This window comes from Sarcophilus harrisii, chromosome 3 (assembly GCF_902635505.1).
Source record: "Sarcophilus harrisii chromosome 3, mSarHar1.11, whole genome shotgun sequence".
Classification (NCBI taxonomy): domain Eukaryota; kingdom Metazoa; phylum Chordata; class Mammalia; order Dasyuromorphia; family Dasyuridae; genus Sarcophilus; species Sarcophilus harrisii.
In genome coordinates this window covers 119,473,463-119,497,103 of record NC_045428.1, presented here as the reverse complement: position 1 = coordinate 119,497,103, position 23,641 = coordinate 119,473,463, and the positions used below count along the sequence as shown (strand labels likewise).

The window sequence follows — 23,641 nt, the reverse complement described above, 5'->3', positions numbered from 1 at the left end:
AATGGACATGAGTCCTTATTCCAGTGTTGAGTTGAGCATTTAAATCTCAGAATATATGAATTTGTTCACCTCCTTCCCATCACACTAATGCTCAAATCTTTCTACTTCTCACATCTACATGTGTACATACATTTCATTTCAAGTAACAAAAGAGGCTGAAAATTTATTAAAAATAAATCTCATCTTTAACTGGAAAGCACACAAATGACAAAAACAAAGTGTCCCAATAATATGAGGATTAATAAAGCTCCTTTAGAAAAGGTGTGTCTTATTTTGTAGATCTCTTCCAACACAAAACATAATACTTCGCATATAGTAAATAAAAAATGTTTGTTGAATATATTAAGTCAAGATGACTCATACATTGACATTTCTTATTCTTCATAAAACTTACAGCATTGTTTCAAAAAGACTCCTAAAATTTATTTTATCTCATCACTTATTTATACCATAAAATAAACTTCTATAATTTATTTATGAACATATCCACTGTTTTTGTATGGGGGTTACCAAGATCCATTGCATTTTAATGGTGTTTTCTCTCCCAACATGTCAGAGGCCTGCCTAGTGTTTCTTACAAATCTGATTTTAATAGTAAAAATATGGCAGAAGACCCATTTCTTATCTTGCCTCACTGAGCAAACCTAGACCCATTTAAAACAAAAATGAAAACAGATCTTAAATCTTGAGCGACTTAATTTTCAACATAAACAAACAGGAGATCTTGTAAAAAAAAAAAAAAAAAAAAAAAAAAAAAAGGAGCACATGCCAGCAAACAAGTCAGGCAGGAAATAACTATGAAAATTGGAGGGCTAAGAATGAATATTTTTATTAAAAATCACAGTTGGAAAAAATCAGCCTTGAGAGTTGATGTTTAAAATATCCACAATTTCTTACCTAATTATTGTTGAATTGACCGGATTATGTATCTTGACTTAGGTCCTTTTTCTGATTTTAACCCACCATTTTAGCCTTATTTATCTATTTTTTATTGTTGTTCAGTCATATCTGACTTTTCATGGCCCCATTTGAGATTTTTTTTAGCAAAGATAAAATGATTTATCATTTCCTTCTCCAGCTCATTTTACAAATGAAAAAAGCAGGAAAACGGGGATAAATGACTTGCTCAGGGTCACATAGCTAGTAAGCATATAAGATCAAATTTAAACTCTGGTTTTCCTGACTCCAGGCTAGATGCTCTATTCACTTCACCATCTAACTGCCCTTTATTCAATATATGGAAATAAATATAGTGTCCTGTAGGAATTGTTGTTTACCCTTGTATTCTTTTTTAGCTATAGTTTCAAAGCTAGGACTGTGAGTAAAAGAGGCTTTATTCTTGATTATGGAGAAAGGATCAGTCATCAATATGAATGATATCTCTACTGTAGGGCATCAAATGAGTGAGACATCAAATATGTAAAAGATACAAGACATAGTTGTAGGATTTAGAGCTGGGAAGAACCCCAGAGATTATTTCTCTCTCACATTTTAAAGATGATGAAACTGAGGCTCAGGTAAGTAGTAATGCCCCAAATCACATAGGTAGATAGCTAGAGGTATAGCTGAGATTTTAGCTAGGTCCCCTTTTTCTGAAAGAATCCAACAACATCCAAATTAGAGAAAATACTAAAGAACATTTCCAAATCCATAAATACTCATATGCTAATTACTGCAGTGTGAACACATTGGGTAAAGGGGGGGGGGATTTAAATACAAATTTAAAAGAATTGATTGAAATGAAAAGTAGGTTGAAGGAAAGGAGGGATTCATTATGAAGGGGAGAATATTTGCAGTGAGAAAACAGATTTATCTAGTAGGTTTTGTACAGGAGGTGCCAAGCATGTAGCTTGATTGAATTGGAGAATCTGAGTAAGGGGCTAATTAAAAAATGGGGTCGGGAAGGGGCATGAAGGCAGTTTGTAGAGAGCTTTAAAAGTGAGGAAGATTAATATGGACCCTCCCCCCCAAAAAAACTCCACTCTCTCCTCCTCTGTGCGTGACTGCATGTGTGTGTGTGTCTCCATTCAGATAATAAAACGAATAAATTCCAAAGCTTTCTGAAGACAAGACCTGACCTGAGACAGAGGAAAAAAAGGACGGGACTAGTAATCAAGAGACCTGAGCTGCAGTTGATCCTATTTTGTCCCCCAACTCACTCTTAACTTTGAGTTACGCAGGCCCTATTCACTTCTCAGAGCCCCAATGGTCTCTCCTGTAAAAGGACAGAAATCGATGAGATTAATTTTTTTTTCCATCTTTAACAATATCTGGGGGCAGCCAGGTGGTGCAGTGGATAGAGTATCAGCCCTGAAGTCAGGAGGACCTGAGTTCAAATCTGATCTCAGACGCTTAACACTTTCTAGCTGTGTGACCCTGGGCAAGTCACTTAACTCCAATTGTTTCAACAAGAAAAAAAAAAACAATATCTGAACCTCAAACAGGCTTTCAGATGGCTTTCAGCAAAGAACGGGTCTTTGTATCTAAATGGAATTAATAACGTTGATATTGATTCGATTAAGTGCGGCACACATTTACTAAGCTTCTATCATTTGCACAGCACAAGATGTTCATGTAGCTGGGGAGATGCTTCTTTCTCTTTTGCTTCCTCCCAGTGTTTGGCTCCTCCACCTCTTTCCCCATTCTAACATTGACAGCTAACCCTTCCGTGGTTCGCCGGCACTTTCTATATTCCCGGCCACGAGCTGCTTCTAAAACCCGGAGAAGTGGATTCCTTTCGTAGTCCCCGAGCTCCATGCTCCCCACCGAGGGGAAGGGAGTGGAGACGCGTTAGTGCTACTGAGCATGTGCGAGGGTCTTGCGCATGCTCCTGGATGGAGCTGCTTCCCGATGCGGGCAGCGGCTGTGGTTGTGGCAGCGGCAGCAGCAGCAGCAGCAGCAGCAGCGGCAGCAGCAGCAGCAGCAGCAGCAGCAGCAGCAGTGGTGGCGGCCGCCGCCGCCGCAGCAGCAGCAGCACTAGCAGCAGCAGCAGCAGTACCAGCAGTAGCAAGCGGCAGCAGCAGTTGCTCCCAGCCACGGCCGGGGTGGCAGCGGTTGTAGCAGCAGCAGCGGCAGGCAGAACAGCGGTGCTCCTCCTCTCACTCCCCGGAGCGGCGGGGTTAGATGAGCGGCTCCGGTAGCGGCGACGGAGGCGCGGGGGGGAGGAGGAGAAGGAGAAGGAGGAGGAGAAGGTCGTCGTCGTTGTCTCTGTCTCCCTCTGGCCGGGAGTAAAGAGGCCGCGGTCAGCGCCCCGGCCAGAGCCGCCTCCGCGGCCGTCGTTGGGCAAGGACTGCGTGTGCGTGTGCGCGTGTGTGCAGGGGCCGCCGGGCCCCGGCGGGCCTCGGCCGCAGAGGCGGGGAGGAGGCGGCGGCGGCGGCTGAGGCGGGGAGGAGGAGGAGGAGAAGGCGGAGAAGGAGGAGGATGATGTGTGCAGCGACCGCCTCCTCAGCCGCCGCCGCCGCCGCCGCCGCTTCCTCTGGTCTCGGCGTGGAGGGAGGCTTCTTCCCGGTGTCCTGCCCGGCGCCGGGGGCGCTGCTGATGTCGGGCCCCGAGGGTTCCGCGGCCGCAGCGGCAGCGGCCGCCGCGGCTGCCGCAGCATTAGGGCTCGGGCTCACCCTTTCCGACTCACGGAGCCACTACCAGCTGCTGCTGTCGGGCCGGGCCCTGGCCGACCGCTACCGGAGGATCTATACTGCAGCGCTCAGCGACCGTGACCAGGGAGGCGGCGGCGCGGGGCACCCGGGCTGCAGGTACGGGGTCCCCTCCAGGCGACAATTTGCCGAGTGTGCGTGTCTGTGGATGAGTGTGTTGCGTTTGTCTGCATGAGTATATATATATATATATGCATGTGTGTGTGAGTGTGTATGCATTGAGTGTAGATGTACGTGTGTGCGCGTGTGCGCGAGCGTGTTTCCCCCTCCCCCTACCTGAAAATAGCGTTTTCTTGAAGGGAGCTTTCTCCCTCGTAGTTAAACTTGACTCCTAGAGATAGTGCGTGGTGCACCGTTAGACCGTTTCGTACTGGAGGTGGCGGGCATCTGGGGGTGGGGTGGGGAAGGAGGAGAATGCAGGGGCATCATTTCCTTCTTCCTCAAAAATGAGTAGGGGAATGAGAGAGGGGAAGAAGAGAAATTGGATCCTCAATGGAGCCAACGTTGCGGGCTGGGTGCACGTGTCACATACTCATGCCTCCTTTAGGAAAAAAAAAAAAAGCTAGTATTAGTCTTCATCAAAGCGGGAGGGGGAAATCGGGAACGGGCTGGTAATGTTTATGCAGAGGTAAGGCACGAAGTCTAGAATTGACAAGTTGGAGGAAGGGGTGGGGGTGGGAGAGGCATTCTGATGTGGCAGGTTTTGTTCTTGCAAGCAGAGCCTAGTCTTTTCCTTTCTCCACCTTTTTTACTGTCATTTTCATTGAACGAATTTGACCAGCCATCCTTTTTTCCCCTTGTGCCATTCTACAGCACAGCAGAGGGCAGGATTGGAATAATGTGATATTTTAAGCTAGAGCTGGTAGCAAGATTGGAGCATAAAAAATATTGAAAAGAATAGAAGGTAGCATTTTAAGATTTAGAAACAGAAAGATGAGCATAGAAAGTGATCTAAATATGTGACACCTTAAAAGATTTTAGAGATGAACGTTGATCTTATTAGGTCTTGGTTCTTGCTGGATCAGAAGTGTTTTGTTCCAGCTGTCCTTGTGTTTTGACAGCAGCAGCAGCAGCTGCTGCTGCCACCTTTCCCATCTTTTTAATGGGCTCCTCTCTATGGTATTACTAGGCAGATAAAGTGGAGGGCAACTATCAGAAAAAAATGAAAACTGGATACAAGTGCCAAAAAATGTGACAACTAAAATAGAGAGTGGCTGGTGGGGATTCTTCCATTAATTGCTATCTTCTAAATCTTCCTCTGCTCCTTTTCCAGATTCTGTTTTGAAGCTTCCTTGTTGTCTTCAGGGTTGTTACTTTCATTTTCTTCTTTTCTTTTTCTTTTTTAAAGTAAGGTCTTCCTTTGGTGAGGAGTCTGCCATTGTTTCTCTTCTCTTAGTTCTGCCACTTACCTTGAAAGGTAGTGACAGTTTGTTTCACTGATTTAGGATTGAAAACAGTAACTGGGAGTTGACCTTTTCACAGGGTATCTTGTTTTGAGGTAAGCCTATACTTAGGTAAAGGTTACAGTACAGGTTTTTTTTTTTTTTTTTTTTTTTCTAAATTAACTGCCATAAATAAGTGGCCTATTTTATATATTTAGTATATGCACATTTCTGCATCAAAATAAAAAGAATGGAGCTAAATTGAAAAGAAAATTTCATTGTGGTTTCTGTATTTAATTTGACTGATTTTTCTTAATACAATGTCAGCCTTTTTGTTTTTGTTTTTTATGGTATTAGAGATCTGGGGAATATGGTTTTGGCACATCATAACCTTTTGTATGAGTGGAAACCTATGCTATGCAAAGCAACAGGGCAGGACCAATTTTTGTGCAAATATTAAAAACAGAGAAATCTCTGAGACAGAGATTAAGTGATTTGCCCAGGGTCACACAACTAGTGTCTGACTAAGCTAATGGGAATAATTTACAATACTGCTGGTATCATGCACCTTTGAAAATCTTTGTCACATAGCCTAAACTTCATGAATGTTGGCTCAGAATTCTTTAATGATTTGTGACTGGGCTATGTGTTTTTTAAATAATAGAAACTTAAAAGTTAAGACAATCCATTTAAAATATTTGATAGGTAATTCAAAGATAGATAGAATTGGTTTAAATCAACAGATTGCCATGACGCATTTTTATGAAGTACTTTAACTTAAAAAATTAGTCATCTGGTGTCTGATCTGTTAAGGAACTTTTCCAGATATAGCTGGTCTATATTGAAGTAGATGAAACAGTTTCAGAAAGCACCTTAGCTTTAAAAGAAATTATCTGGTAGCCAGTTTGTTAATGAACTTTCCTAGACTTGGCTGGTATTTTCTAGCACATGTAGTCCATTGTCTCCCCTATTTTTTTCTGTCCCTAATGCTTGAGGAACGTTGAAGAAACTTTTGAGTTCTGGTGGCACAGTCTTTTCAGTAAGATCAATCACCTTAATTTATAGTGAGGCATGAGGATAACCTTAGGTCAAAGATGAGATATTGGGTTTCCTAAGTATGCTATAGAAGGGATTCATATTGAGGTTGAGCTTCTTGACCTCAGAATTCCTTCCAGTTCTGAGATTCTGTGAAAAATATTTTTTTTTGTTTTTCTTTTTTAAAATTTTCTCCAATTATACTTAAGTACTTAAAATTCTCTTCTCTAAACCAAATTGAAGATGTTGCTGATTTAGTTTCAGTGATTAGTAGAATTACATTTAGGTCCCTATAAACAGTTGTATCAAAATGATGTCTTACATCATTTCGAAACATTTAAATACCTTATTTTATACAGATATTTATTTAGCATCAGGCAGATGATTAGATCAAAACCTCATTTACTTGATTGTTCAAAATATAATGACTACATATTTTCAGGTTGAAATCAGTAAGATCTTACATTCTTGCATTGTGCTCATGTCTTCTGACCACTTGCTCTGTTTATAAACATTTATTAAGGAAAAATCAGGGACATGATAATAACAGCATCAAACTGGTACTTCAGGCTTAAGTTTAAAATTTAAAAAAATTAAAATTTGTATAATGCTATAATTACAATAACAATTTTAATTCAAAGTAAGCATAAGTAAAGATCCACTTGCCTTTAATTTGTGGTCACTTTTTTGTAACTATTTAGATAAAAGTAATAAAGGAATCTCAGATACTGAATGATATGTTTAAGGAAAATCTTAAATCAAAGTTAAATCATACTATATCATTTCCTAAAATTTGATAAGTTTTTATATGTTGGCTTTTCAAGTACTTTATACTCAGGATGGTTAAAGCACTAATTTCCTTTTTAAAATACTATTATTTTTTAACAAACTTTACAGATAATTTTAGAATGTTAGAAATTATAAATTTTATCAGTTACTGTGTAAGTATTTAACTTATTGACACTTTACTATTATCTTAACCATGGCAATGCTATAAACATAGTGATAGATTTAAAAATCTTTTATTAATAAAATAGAATCAAATGACTCTAGTAGTTTAGGAAAGCCTGGATTTATATCACTTTTAGTGATTATTTTTATATTTCTAGTTCTAAACATTAAGGAATTTTAAAATTTTATAAAATATCTACTTTAAATTAAGGCCTTATTTCAGCTATTTGTCATATTCATCAATTGTATACCTATTTGTCATTCTGCCTGATAGAAATAGACTTGCAAGAATGTCAGAGAAAGATATTTACTTATGGGACATAAACAACAGAAGTAAGATGCTACTTGAGAGAACTGATATAAAGTGTCCAGGGAACCAAGAGGAGATCAGACCAGAAGAAGACTCTAGAGTGGGATAGTTCAGTAGTGAAAAATAATGGTGGGAAAAATGATTTGGTGCCAGGTACATTGGTCTCTCTTGTATTCAGATATTCAAATATCTGCTTTTAGATGTTTTTGTGGAAACAAGTAAATAAATGTGCAGGTGTAAATAATGGCACACAAAGAATATTAGACCTCTTTGTAGTGTAATTTATTTCCAGTCTTTAAAGAGAAAAGATTATGTTTTTGTAGAAGAATCCAGAACCATTACCACTGCAGGCAGTAAGAAATAGAAGATGCAGCATTGTAGAAAGATACATTGTCATAATGCAGGATAGGGTAAGATGGTAAAAACAACAACATGAAATTTTTAAAAATCTATAGGCTGCAGATGAAATAAGTTACTTCAGAATAGGCTACATAAAAATATGCTCATCTACAAAGCATTGATCATTATTGTTATTTGTACATTAAGTCTGATTTTAACTTTGGTTTGTCATACTTGCAGTGGTTTTAAAATGTTCTTATTTTGAAATCAAGTTTAGTTCAAAGGAATCTAGTTTAGTTGTATATGTTGCTGGTAACTTGAAAAGATTCAAGTGCTTTGCATATAAATGTGCACCAAATAAAATGTTGAGTGAATGAAAGTCATGATATTGGATAATGCAGATTTGATTTTGGCACATATGAATACCATTTTGTGTGGAGAAAATGCAAAAACATTAGTCAAAATAACTTCTAGTAGTCACTGTCCCTAGCTTTTCTGTTAGTCAACAGCAGAACAGTGTTGTTGACTATATCCCCATACCCCAGTTCAAATACAGTGTATCCCATACCTTCAAATACAAGGTGAATGACTAATAAAAATACTGGGACAGAAAGAAATGGGAACTTTTGTTTGCTATAAGGTTGTTAGGTTAGTAATACTTGTGTGGGAGAGGAAAAGGTTTTATTTATTTGATAAAGGTGACAGGAGTACATGCAGTCAACAAATAATGATTATTCTGATTGCATCTGGAATCCTAAAAACTAGATGGCTTCTTGGAAAATATCTAATCTTACCCTCTCATTTTCAAATTAGGAAACTGAGGTAGTAAGTAGTAAAGCCAGAATGTGACCTCATGCTCTCTGACTCCAAATCTAATGTCCTTTTGATTCTACTATTTTATTTTGTTCCATATGTGAATGTACTTAATAATTTAGATAATCAGACTGCCCTGGGGGCAGAAATATCTATTGTACTTTTTTATGATATTAACTTTCTTAACTTATTTCAGGAACAAGGTAGGATGTGTCATCCTGTATTAGTAATCATTTCTGATATATAACAGGCTATTTTGCATTTTTTTCTTTTAACTTGATTTTTAAAAAAGTTTTTAATGCATTGTCAAGCCGATTTTCTGTGCTTTGACAATTGATATAGTACACTTAATGAGCCATCATTTTTTAAATTTAATCTTCTCTAAAGATGGATTTTTTAAAAATGCTTGAGTACAACTTAAATGTAAATCACATAATTTAAATCTACTTTGTTTATAAATTATTATTCAGTTAAATTTAATCATTGTTATTTGGCCCCATATAACTTTGAAAGAAAGAATAGCATCGTGAGGAAAAAAACTGGATGTGGAGTCAAAGATTCAAGTTCTAGCTCTACCATTAACTATTTTTGTTAACTTATCCATTTATTTCTCTGAAGAGCATTGAATCATATTTATAGCAGAAAATTTCCTCAGAGGCCAACACTCTCACTTTTATAAGGTGACAAATTAAGTTTAGAAGTAAGGTTTGAATCAAAGTCTTTTGCCAAACCAAACCACTGCTCCTTCCCAGTTTCTTTACATGTAAAAAAAAGGGGAGGGATAGCTCTATACACAGATTCTGGAGTCAAGAGGATCTGAGTTCAAATATGACCTTAGATACTTAATAACTGTGCGATCCTGGGCATGTCACTTAAATCCAATTGCCTTACCAAAAAAAAAAAAAAAAAAAAAAAAAAAAAAAAGATGAGGAGGAGAAGAAAGGGATTAAATGTTCTCCAAAGTCTCTTCTGGCTCTAAAACTACAATACTAAGAACATTAGCATAGGTTCTAATATCAAAGAATAGAAATAAATGGCACAGTGGAAAGAGAGAGTTTTGGCTCCGGAATCTGAGAACCTCAGTTTGAGTTTTTCTTTTATCATATAACTGTGTTCTTAGGAAAATTATTTAACCTCCCCCTATTTACTTAACTATAAAATGAAGTAGTTAGGCTAGGCTTCTAAAGTGCCTTTTGACTCTGGATTTTTATAATAATTTGATTCTATGATTATAGTCATCTGTACATTTATCATGTCTCATTAACTGATAAGTAAGTACCATGTGTCTTATCTTAATTTTTTTTATCACTCCCCAACACCTAGTAAAATGTTTGCTTTTTCATCATAATTGACATCCTTCTCAATCATTTTCTTCTACAAAAATAAAGGAACTGTTTTGAGAGACTCGTGTAATGTAAATTTTCATAAATATAATGCAGATATTAAAATTATCAATATTATATAATTTTTGTTTTCAAGCTCTGATAGCATTATTTATTTACTTTTGGCTTATGGATTAATTGAGCATTGGAGCACTGAAGATAAGGGAGAGTACTTCAGGTCTGTTTGAAGTAAGGGAGAACATAATGTTTGTTATGTATGTTATTCAGTCATTTCAGTTGTGTCACTCCATTGGGAATTTTCTTGGCAAAACTACTGGAGTGAATTGCCATTATCTTCACCAGCTCACTTTATAAATGAGAAAATTGAGACATACAGATAAAGTGACTTGCTAGGGACACACAATAAGTACATAAGGCCAGATTTGAACTCAGAAGGATGAATCTTCCTAACTCCAGGCCCACATACTCTTATTCACTACTCTCCCTAGCTACCCTCAATGTTGTATATAGGGCGTAGCAAATAAGTCAGTTTTCCTGGAACTTAGAGTTTCATCATCTACCTGTTGCTCTCGATTCATTTACGTGTACAGTAGATGGAACTCTGGATTTGAGCCATAATACCTTGGAATCCTGCCTCTGACACTTATTAGCTTTGTGAGCCTAGATGGACAAACCACTTGGTCTCTTAACTTCATTTGCCTGATCTGTGAAATAGGAGCTAATAATAATTTTAGCATTTACCTCATAGATTTGTGAGGATTAGATAAGTTAAAATGCTTCTCAAACCTTAAAACACAATATAAATGCCAGGCTTATTATTATTATTATTATTTTAATCATCATGTTAACTAATAGGGACCTTACAGATCATCTGGACCAGGAGAGTGTGTGTGTGTGTGTGTGTGTGTATATGTGTGTGTGTGTGTATGTGTATGTGTATGTGATGGACCCCTCAGACAGTATTAGAGAAATCTATGAATTTTTCTCAGAGTAATATTTTAAATGTGTAAAATAAAATAGAGAAGGTTACAATCAAAGCCAGTTATATTGATAAACAAATTGGACACTAATCAGTCTAATGTATCTATATCCTATTATCTGTTATCCCTGAACCTTGAGTCAGGAAGATTGGACATCAAATCTGGTCTCAGAAACTTAACAAGATGCTCATTTCAGTTTCCTCATCTGTAAAATGGGAATAATAATGATAGTACCTACTTGGAAGGGTTGTTATGAGGATTACTTGCATAGTGCCCTGGCACATAATAAGCAATATGCAATTAATAACTCCTGATCTAGATGAAATTCCTTCATGGCAGATCAGGAGAAGTGGAAAGGAAATTACTTGCTCAGAGTAGAAGGTGTACTGATAAAACTACTGGATTTTGTGTTTGAAGACTTGGATTCCAGCCCCAACTCTGTTCCCTTTGTGTCTTTGTAGAAGTGATTTCATCTATCAGTAAAATAAGGGTGTTGGACTAAATGATCTTTAGGTTCCTTCAGTCCTGTTAATGCAAATCTGTTGGTGTTACCTGATCTCTCTCAACCTCAGTTTCTTCTCTGTGAAATGAGGGAAACAGTACTATGTGACCTGGACATTTGTAAGGATAAAACTAGGCAGCGACATGATGTAGTGATTAGAGAGCTGGATGTGGAATTAGGAAGACCTGAGTTCAGGATCCTTACCCTTTGTGAACCTGGGCAAGTCGTTTAACCTCCCTCAGCCTTATCTGTAAAATAGAGTATAATAACAGCTTCCAGGATTGCCATAACATTTATAAAATACAAACTTTTATTCACTATATAAAAGCTTGCTACTGTCACTATTATTATATAAAGTGATTTGTAAACCATAAAACATTTATTCATTAAGTATTAATAAAGAGCCTACTACTATGTCTAAAATACTATGTTAGTTGTAAGGAGGCATGGAAGATTTAGATAAGACTATTTCCCTCTTATGGGGTTTGGTCTAGCAGCACTGTGACTCCATATTAGCTGATACCAAGTTTTGTTTTGTTTGTTTATTTTTCTCTAATTTCAAGAACTTGTTTAACCAGGTCTACTGTTCCTTGGCTAAAACTTTGAAGACAGCATGTGAATTTCTCCCCTAATTTTCTATGGTTTCCCCTTCATCAACCAACCATTTATTCCTTTTTAATTAGAATTAGGAGAAATAATTACTTCTGAAAGGTGTGATTACCATGAAGATATTTCACAAATGAGATAGTCCATGTCTAGGTAGTAGAAGTTGCCCATTCTCACTCTATTTTGCTTCTGTGCCAGTTTTATCATGTGAATCAGAAAGTTCTCCTGTAATTTTTTCCATCTATCTGAATGATCTATGATATTATTTATGTAGAATTATCACTAATAATTTCTCTCTTTTTGATCATCCATATTATTTTCACTTCAGGTTTATTTTTATTTTTTTTTTTTTTTATTTAATAGCCTTTAATTTACAGGATATATACATGGGTAACTTTACAGCATTAACAATTGCCAAACCTCTTGTTCCAATTTTTCACCTCTTACCCCCCCCCACCCCCTCCCCTAAATGGCAGGATGACCAGTAGATGTTAAATATATTAAAATATAACTTAGATACACAATAAGTATACATGACCAAAACATTATTTTGCTGTACAAAAAGAATCAGACTCTGAATTATTGTACAATTAGCTTGTGAAGGAAATCAAAGATGCAGGTGTGCATAAATATAGGGACTGGGAATTCAATGTAATGGTTTTTAGTCATCTCCCAGAGTTCTTTTTCTGGGTATAGCTAGTTCAGTTCATTACTGCTCCATTAGAAATGATTTGGTTGATCTCGTTGCTGAGGATGGCCTGATCCATCAGGACTGGTCATCATCTAGTATTGTTGTTGAAGTATATAATGATCTCCTGGTCCTGCTCATTTCACTTAGCATCAGTTCGTGTAAGTCTCTCCAGGCCTTTCTGAAATCATCCTGTTGGTCATTTCTTACAGAACAGTAATATTCCATAATTTTCATATACCACAATTTATTCAGCCATTCTCCAACTGATGGACATCCATTCAGTTTCCAGTTTCTAGCCACTACAAAAAGGGCTGCCACAAACATTCGTGCACATACAGGTCCCTTTCCCTTCTTTATAATCTCTTTGGGATATAATCCCAGTAGTAACACTGCTGGATCAAAGGGTATGCACAGTTTGATAACTTTTTGAGCATAGTTCCAAACTACTCTCCAAAATGGTTGGATTCGTTCACAACTCCACCAACAATGAATCAATGTCCCAGTTTTCCCACATCCCCTCCAACAATCATCATTATTTTTTCCTGTCATCTTAGCCAATCTGACAGGTGTGTTCACTTCAGGTTTAGATGTGTTCTGTCAAATCTGATTCTTTGAATGAAAGTTCAGCAGTATTTTATATACCTGATAAACTAATATACATTACTTAGATGACTCAGATATTTGATCAGTTCAGTGCAGTCATTACAATTCCCATAGAATATTGGTATTACAAAGATGAGCTTTTGTTTCTGGGAGTTGTTTGAAATCATTTAAAGAGTTTTGTATTTCCTGAAGGAAATTCAGCTTATTCTTCTCTTTAATTCTGGGCTTAACACTGTCCCATATGTACATATCTGTGTTATGTTCAGGGTAATCAGTCAATAAGCATTTATAATTTTTTTTTAGTTGGCATTTGATTTATTTATTTATTTAATATTTTCCCCAGTTATATTTAAAACTTTTTTTACTTTTGATTTTAGAACAATTGAGTTCTAGGCTCTCTCCCTTATCCCCACCCCCAAATAAGAAGCCACATGTAAAGTTATGCAAAACATTTCCACAAAAGTTATGTTGTAAAAGAAAACATAAATCTTCTACCCTAATGAAAAAAAAAAAACCCTCAAGAAAAATAGAAAAAAAAAGAAAGAAAGAGAAAGAGCAAATGAATGAGAGAATGAGAATGCAATCTATGTTTAGATACAATCAGTTCCTTATCTGGCATTATTTTTCATCATAAATAGTAGTTGTAGATCATTGTGCTTTTGAGAATAGCAAAGTCATTTACAGCTGGTCATCCTAAAACATTGCTATTACTCTGTGTACAGTACTTTTTCTCTTTGAGTTCATGGAGGATTTTCCACGTTTTTTGTTTTTTTTCCTGAGAGCATCCTGCTCATCATTTCCCATAGAACAATAATAGTCCATCACAAATATATACCATATATATTGAGTCATTGAGCCATTTCCCTATTGATAGGTATCCTCTCAATTTCTAGTTTTTGTCCTGAGACTAGCTAGAGCTGCTATAAATATTTTTTGTACATATAGGTCATTTTTGTTTTTGTTTTTTTAATCTCTTGAGTTCATGTCTAGAAGTGGTATTGTTAGGTCAAAGGATATGCATGAATTTGTAGCTCTTTGGGCACAGATAATAAATTTGATCGTTTTTCAGTTGGGGCATGGTTTTTTTTTTTTTTTTTTTTAATAAATTTGACTCAGTTCCCTCTATATTTGAGAAATAAGACCTTCAATAAACATTTATTAAGTGTCAACTTAGTGTCAGGCATTGTGCTTAGCACTGGAAATACAAAAAGGGACAAAAGAATTCCTGTCCTTAAGGAGCTCAGAATCTGGTAGGGAAGACTGACCAACAAACAAATACATAAAACACTGTCTATATCCAAAGTATGTATTTTTGTATGTATGTATGTTTATGTGTGTATCTCTCTGTCTTTCTTAGTCTCTGTCTCAGTCTTTCTATTTATATATATATATATGTAATATATTTTTATTTTATTTTATATATTATATGATTTATATATAATATCATATTATATATATAATAAATATTATAGATAATGAGGAGTTTGGGATTACACTCAATAAAGGGCCTTGGAAGCATAGACAAAAAATTAATTAGAAACTAATGTAATCCTCATGAATGAGTAAATCAAAGAATAAATCATAGAAACAAAATAATATCAATAAATGAATGTCAACAATGAAGCAAGATATCAAAATATGCGGAATATAGCCAAAACAATATTTATGTCTCTTAAATCCTTACATTATTAAAGTAGAAAATAAGCAGATCAACAAATTGGGTGTACAAATTAAAAACAAATCTAAAATTAGAAAAAAGAAAAATCACTAATTACATGCCAAAATGAAAGACTGAAAATCAAAGTAGAGATTCATCAAATTGAAAATAAAACAAAGATACCCAATTAAATTAGTAAATCAAGAATGGTTTTTAATGGGAAACTACAAAACAAAACAATAAAATAGAAAAATCATTGGTTAACTTGATTTGTTTAAAGAAAGTAAATCAAATGATCAAATTACAAGTATTAAAAAATGAAAAGTTTGAATGCACAACCAATGAAAATTAAATCAAAATATTAGGAGCTGTTTTGTGTAACTATATGCCAATAAAACTGAAGATTTATGAAATGAATTAATACTTTTAAGTTATTTTAATAACATAAATTGCTCAGAGTAACAAAAGAGAAAATAGAACACTTGATTGGCTGTATGACAGAAAAAAAATTTTTTCTGAACAATATATGAAATTTATGAACAAGCCATAAATGATCTTTCTAAGAGGAAAAACAAAAAAATCTAGAATCATGTAGATATATGGGCAAATTCTACTGGACATTTAAAGAACAATTCCAATATTATAGAAAGAGTTTGGAAAATTGGGTTTTTAAAAAAGAATCCTATCAAAGCCTTCTATTCCACACATTGAAAAACATTTTGTTGTTGTTGTTGTTTTTGTTTTTGCTGAAGCAATTGGAGTTAAGTGACTAGCCCAGGATCATGCAACTAGGAAGCATTAAGTGTCTGAGGTCAGATTTGAACTCAGGTCCTCTTGACTTCAGGGCCAACACTTGATTTAAAAATTTTATGCAAAATACCAGGGAGGAGACCTTCGTAACATTTCTCAAAGATCATATGCTAGAATCAGGTTAGATTTATACAAAGAATTCAAGGCTGTTTCAGTAGTAGGAAAATTATATGTAATTGACCATATGAATAATAAAAATCTCAAAAATCATATAATCAAGTCAGTAGATGGAGAAAATGGTTTTGACACAATATAACACACTTTCCTATTAAAAACACTAAAAATTAGGAATAAATAAAACTTTTAATGTTAAGTTGTATATATATAAAGTGAAGAGCAAGCATTATCTGTAATGAGAATAAACTAGAAATCTTTTCAGTAAGATCAGGAGTAAAACAAGAATGTTCTATTAGTGCCATTGTAAATATTGTATTCGAAATGCTAGCTATAGCAATAAGATTAGAAAAAGAAATTGAAGAGATAAGCATAGATAATGAAACAAAACTGTCTATGCAGATGATATGAAGATACACTTAGAAACTTTAGTTAACTAAAAAATTGAGACAACAATTTTAGCAGAGTTGTAGCATATAAAATAAATTTGCAAATTATCAGCATTTCTATACATTACCAACTTAGCCCAGTCAAAAGAAATAGAGAAATTTTTTTTTTCCTTTCATCATTGACTCTTTAAAAATCTTCTGTTCCAAATTTTTTCCTCTTTCCCCCCATCCCCTCCCCTAGATGGCAGGTAGTTCAATACATGTTAAATATGTTAAATTATATGTTGAATTCAATATACGTATATATATATATATATTTATACAGTCATCTTGCTGCACAAGAAAAATTGGATCTAGAAAGAAAGAAAAAAACCTGAGAAAGAAAACAACAATGCAAGCAAACAATAACAGAAAGAGTCAAAATGCTATATTATGTTCTACACTCATTTCCCATAGTTTTCTTTCTAAGTGTAGATGACTCTCTTCATTACTGAACAATTGAAACTGGTTTGAATCATCTCATTGTTGAAGAGAGCCAAATCAATCAGAATTGATCTTTGATAGTCTTGTTGTTTCTGTATATAAAATGTTCTCCTGCTTTTGCTCATTTCACTTAGCATCAATTCATTTAGGTCTCTCCAGCCCTCTGTGAAATCATCCTGTTGGTCATTTCTTACAGAATAATAATATTCCATAACATTCATTTACCTCAATTTATTCAGCTATTCTCCAATTGTGGACATTCATTCAGTTTCCAGTTTCTAGCCACTACAAAAAGGGCTGCTGCAAACATTTTTGCACATTTGGGTCCTTTCCCTTTAAGATCTCTTTGGGTTATAAGCCTAGTAGTAACACTGCTGGATCAAAGGGTTTGCACAGTTTGATAACTTTTTGAGCATAGTTCCATATTGTTCTCCAGAATGGTTAGATCCGTTTGCAACTCCACCAATAATGCATCAGTGTCCCAGTTTTCCTGCATCCCTTCCAACTTTTGTCCTTATCTTTTCCTGTCATCTTAGCCAATCTGAGAGGTGTGTAGTGGTATCTCAGAGTTGTCTTAATTTGCATTTCTTTGATCAATAGTGATTGGGAGCACTTTTTCCTATTACTAGAGATACTTCAATTTCTTCCTTTGAAAATTGTCTGTATATATCTTTTGACCATTTATTAATTGGAGAATGACTTGATTTTTTATAAATTTGAGTAAATTTTTTATATATTTTGGAAATGAGGCCTTTATCAGAACCTTTGAATGTAAAAATGTTCTCTCAATTTATTGCTTCCCTTCTAATCTTGTCTGTATTAGTTTTGTTTGTTCAAAAACTTTTTAACTTAATATGATCAAAATTATCTATTTTGTGATCAATAATGATCTCTAATTCTTCTTTGGTTACAAATTCCTCCTCCACAGGTCTGAGAGGTAAACTATCCCATGCATGTTCTTCTAATTTATTTATAATCTCATTCTTTATGCCTAGATCATGAACCCATTTTGACCTTATCTTGGTATACGGTGTTAAGTGTGGGTCAATGCCTAGTTTTTGCCATACTAGTTTCCAATTTTCCCAGCAGTTTTTGTGAAACAGTGAATTCTTCTTCCCAAAGTTGGGGTCTTTGGGTTTGTCAAACACTAGATTATTAAAGTTATTGACTATTTTATTCTGTGAACCTAACCAATTCCACTGATCAACTAGTCTATTTCTTAGCCAGTACCAAATGGTTTTGGTGACTGCTGCTTTATAACATAGTTTTAGATCTGGTACATCTAGGCCACCTTCATTTGATTTTTTTTTTTTTTTCATTAGTTCCCTTGAAATTCTTGACTTTTGTTCTTCCAGATGAATTTTGTTGTTATTTTTTCTAGGTCATTAAAATAGTTTCTGGGGAGTTTGATTGGTATAGCACTAAATAAATAGATTAATTTAGGTAGTATTGTCATCTTTATTATATTCGCTCAACATATCCAAGAACACTTGATATTTTTCCAATTGGTTAGATCTGACTTTATTTGTGTGGAAAGTGTTTTGTTGTTTTGCTTATATAGTTCCTGACTTTCCCTTGGAAGATAGATTTCCAAATATTTTATCCTATCAACAGCTATATTAAATGGAATTTCTCTTTGTATCTCTTGCTGTTGCATTTTGTTAGTGATGTATAAAAATGCTGATGATTTATATGGATTTATTTTATATCCTGAAACTTTGCTAAAGTTGTGGATTATTTCTAATAGCTTTTTAGCTGATTCTCTGGGGTTCTCTAAGCATACCATCATATCATCTACAAAGAGTGATAATTTAGTTTCCTCATTACCTAGTCTAATTCCTTTCTCTTTTTCATCTCTTTTTTGCCAAAGCTACAAGAAATGGAGAAATTATACTTAAAATGATTATAGGCACTATAAAGTACTTGAGAATCTACCTATCAACACACAGGAACTATATGAACACAATTACAAAATACTTAACACAGAAATAAAGATAGAGATTTAAATAACTAGAGAAATATTAATTCTTCATAGATAGGCTAAGCTAATATAATACCAATGGCCGTTGCTCAAATTTATTAGCCAACCAAATTACCAAACATTTATTTTATAGAGCTAAAAAAAAAATAATATTCATTTGGAGTAACAAAACATCATAAATATTGAAGGAATCAATGGGGGAAAAAGTGAAGGAAGGAGGCTTCAGCTTTCAAAGTATATAACAAAGAGGCAATCATCAAAATAATAGGAAATAACGCTATTGGTCAGTAGAATAGATTAGATACACAATATACAGAAGTAAATCACTATGGTATCCTAGTCTTTGATAAATCCAAAGATCATGAGGCAAGTACTCGCTATCTGACAAAAGCTGCTGGGTTAATTGGAAAACAATCTGGCGGACACTAGACATAGATCAGCATCTCATATATACCAAGATCATCTAAAATGGGTACATGATATAGACATAAAAGTTCAGATTGTTCTCAAATGTTCTCAAAATTATTGAAATTATTTGATTTGATTGAAAGAGTAGAAAGACCAACAAAAGGATATTAGTGTACCTATTTTTCCACATCCTCTCCAACATTTGTTTTCATTTTTTGTCACATTAGCCAATATGATGGGTATCTCAGAGTTGTTTTAATGTGCATTTCTCTAATTATTAGTGATTTGGAGATACTTTTCATATGGTGATTGGTAGCTTTGATTTCTTCTGAAATCTACCTGTTCATATTATCTGATCATTTATTAATAAGGGTTTTTATTTTTAAATACTTGACCTAATTCTTTATATATGAAATAAAATGAGGTTTTTATCAAGAGAAACCTGATATAAAATTCCTTCCTCCCCACATTTCCTGTTTTCCTTCTATTTTTGGCTATGTAGGTCGTATTTTTGGAAAACTCGACATTTAATATAATCAAAATTCTCCATTTTACTTTCTGTATCCTCGATAACTTATTTAGTTATGAACTCTTCCCTTATTCATAAATCTGATAAATAATGTTTTCCATGTTTCAAAGAAAGGAGAAAAGTAAAATTACACTATATCCAGTTTACTGTTCTCCCTTTCTCTTTCAATTATTTTGCTATAATTATGTCTATATTATTTATCTGGTTCTACATACTTCATTTTGTATCAGTTTATATATTACTGTGCTTTTCTGTATTCATTGTGTAGCCTTGTGTTCCAAATTTTCCCCTTCTTCCTCCCATCCCCTCCCCTAGATGGCAAGTAATCCAATATATTATATATGTTAAATCTAATATATGTAAATATATTTGTACAAGTATCTTGCTGCACAAGAAAGATCAGATCAAAAAGGAAAGAAAATGAATTAGAAAACAAAATGCAAATGAACAACAAAAAGAGTAAGAATGTTATGTTATAATCCATACTCAGTTCCCGCAGGCCTCTGTCTGAGTGTAGATGGCTTTCTTTATTACGAGATCAGTGAATCTGCCCTCAGTCATCTCATTGTTGGAAAGAGTCATGTTCATCAGAATTGATCATCTTATCATATTGATGTTTCCATGTGCAATGATCTCCTGGTTTTGCTCATTCCACTTAGCATCAGTTCATGTAAGTCTCTCCAGGTCTCTCTGAAATCATCCTCCCCTCATTTCTTATGCAACTATAGAACTACGAAAAGGGCTGCCAGAAATATTTTTGCACATATGGGTCTATAGGAGATTTTTTGGAAAACTTTTGTGCCTTGGGAAATGGCTGAATGACTATTGGACTTACGTATTTGTCTTGGTTGCCTATTTAGTTAGGATATTAGATTCTTATCACAGATATTTAATACAGAAAAACTCTTTCCTCCATTGATAGCTTCCTTCCTTTTTAAAGTTAAATTAATTTGTGTTAGTGTAAAAGCATTTCCACTTCAAATAATTTAAATGATCTGTTATATCTGTTGCCTCTGTCAACCTACTTTTATATTTTGCTCAAATCAATTTTGTTGTATTTTTGGAGGGTAGTTATATGTCTACAATATTTGGAGCATCTGAAGATTTGGAGTACCTAAAGAATCGAAAATGGTACTAAAGAACAATGGAAAGAACCATGTTAGTAGTGAGTTGGCTGCAGTATAGGACAAATAGGGAAGAATTACTAGAGTAAAAGACTTCACCAGGGAAATGATTGAAAGAGAACATGTACTAGACATGTAGCAAGGGCAAGGGAATTCTTCAGTATGTTATGAGGACATGAACAAGAGTTGTATAGGATGAACAGACATGGATGGATTGTAACCTACAATCACTGGAAAAACCATCCTAGTTGATGAACCTAACCAATCTATTTAAATATATTTGTACAGTGTTTACCCAATATCTACTAGAAATGCAAAGAAGAAGGAAGAAACAATCCTTTTTTCTCAAGGAGCTTGATATTTGGCAATAACATACATACATGTGTGTAGTAGAGAATGGAAGACAGATAAAACTACTGACTTAGATGTGGTAGATAGATCTTGGACAATTGATATGATGTGGGGCATGAAGGATCCTTGTATAGCTTTTGAGTCTGAGTGACTGGAAAAGTCAGCCATAGAAATGGCAAATGTAAGAGGAAGGGCAGCTTTTAAAAGGAAGTGGAATAGAATGACTATTAGAATTAAAGTTAGAGAATATAAGTTTAGATTCCAGTTTGTTATTTAGTCATTTTTTGAAAGAAAAATCAGAACAAAAGGAAAAAACCATGAGAAAGAAAAAGCAAACAAAAAAAAGTTAAAATAGTGTGTTTCAATCAGCATTCAGTTTCCATAGTTCTCTCTTTGGATATGGATGGTTTTTTCTATGCCAAGTCTATTGGAATTGGCTTGGATCATTGTTTTGTTGAGAAGAGCTAAATTGATCGTAGTTGATCATCACATAATCTTGCTGTTACTATATACAATGATCTATTTGTTCTGCTCACTTCATTTTTTTTAATCAATCTTATTTATTATTATTGATTTATATATTATAATAATATAATTCATAATTAATTAAATTAATTAGTGATGATATATTTTTTAAATTTAATAGCCTTTTATTTACAGGTTATATGCATGGGTAACTTTTACAGCATTAACAATTGCCAAACCTCTTGTTCCAATTTTTCGCCTCTTAACCCCCCACCCCCTCCCCCAGATGGCAGGATGACCAGTAGATGTTAAATATATTAAAATATAAATTAGATCACAATAAGTATACATGACCAAACCATTATTTTGCTGTACAAAAAGAATCAGACTCTGAAATATTGTACAATTAGCTTGTGAAGGAAATCAAAAATGCAGGTGGGCAAAAATATAGGGATTGGGAATTCAATGTAATGGTTTTTAGTCATCTCCCAGAGTTCTTTCTCTGGGCGTAGCTGGTTCAGTTCATTACTGCTCCATTGGGAATGATTTGGTTGATCTCATTGCTCAGGATGGCCAGGTCCATCAGAACTGGTCATCATATAGTATTGTTGTTGAAGTATATAATGATCTCCTGGTCCTGCTCATTTCACTCAGCATCAATTCGTGTAAGTCTCTCCAGGCGTTTCTGAAATCATCCTGTTGGTCATTTCTTACAGAACAATAATATTCCATAATATTCATATACCACAATTTATTCAGCCATTCTCCAACTGATGGGCATCCATTCAGTTTCCAGTTTCTAGCTACTACAAAAAGGGCTGCCACAAACATTCGTGTAATTTATTCAACCATTCCCCAATTGATGGGCATCCATTCAGTTTCCAGTTTCTTGCCACTACAAAAAGAGCTGCTACAAACATTTTTACACATGTGGGTCCTTTTTCTTTTTTTATGATCTCTTTGGGATACAGACCCAGTAGAGATATTTCTGGATGGATGTGCACAGTTTGATCTGCTCATCATTTCTCATAGAACAATAATATTCTATTACATTTATATATCATAACTTATTCAGCCATTCCCCAACTGATGGGTATCCACTCAGTTTCCAATTCCTTGCCACTACAAATAGGGCTGCCACAAACATTTTCCCTCTTTTATGATCTTTTTTGAGATAGAGAATCAGTAGTGGCACTACTGAATCAAAAGATATAACTTTATAGCCATTTGGGCTTAATTCCAGATTGCTCTCCAGAATGGTTGGATCATTTCACTATTCCACCAACAGTGTATTAGTGTCCCGGTTTTTCCACATCCCCTCCAACATTTATTATTATTTTCTGTCATCTTAGCCAATCTGAGAGATGTCTTAATTTGCATTTCTCTAATCAGTGATTTAGAGGTTTTTTTTCTTATGACTAGAAATAGCTTTAATTTCTTGAACTGGAAATTGTTCACACCCTTTGGCCATTTATCAATTGGGGAAAACTGGGGAAAAATGTTTTATATCCAATGGTTCTGATAAAGGCATTATTTCTAAAAATATACACAGAATTAATTCAAATTTATAAAAATACAAGTTATTCCCCAATTGATAAATGGCCAAAGGGTGGCCCATCAGTATTTGTTAGGAAAATTGATCTATAATTTTCTTTCTCTGTTTTGGCCCTTCCTGGTTTATGTATCAACACCATATATATATCTGTGTCATAAAAGGAATTTTGTAGGACTCCTTCTTCCCCAATTTTTCCAAATAGCTTATATAGTTTTGGAATTAAATTTTCTTTAAATCTTTGGTAGAATTTAACTGTAAGTTCATCTGGCCTTGGAAATTTTTTCTTAGGGAGTTCATTGATGATGTGTTCAATTTCTTTTTTTTTTTAAATTGGATTATTTAAATATTTTATCTCATCTTCTATTAATCTGTACAGTCTATATATTTGTAAATATTCATTTTACTTAGATCATCAGATTTGTTGGCATACATTTGGGTAAAATAACTCCTAATTATTGCTTTGGTTTCCTCTTAATTGGTAACAAGTTTACCCTTTTCATTTTTGATACTGATAATTTGCTTTTCTTCTTAACTTTTTCTAAGCAAATTAATCAATGTTTATCTATTTTT

The 23,641-nt window shown here is 34.7% G+C and overlaps 1 protein-coding gene across 1 annotated transcript in view; it reads left to right on the top strand.

Moving 5' to 3' along the window:
* Positions 1–3,358: 3,358 nt before the first annotated feature.
* The window catches only part of MYCBP2 (MYC binding protein 2), a 312,149-nt gene continuing 291,866 nt past the window's right edge, over positions 3,359–23,641 (top strand). Inside the window, exon 1 of the mRNA XM_031958523.1 lies at positions 3,359–3,749. Coding sequence (XP_031814383.1) covers positions 3,421–3,749 — 329 coding nt within the window. The 5' untranslated portion in view covers positions 3,359–3,420. The remainder of the gene's footprint in view (positions 3,750–23,641) is intronic.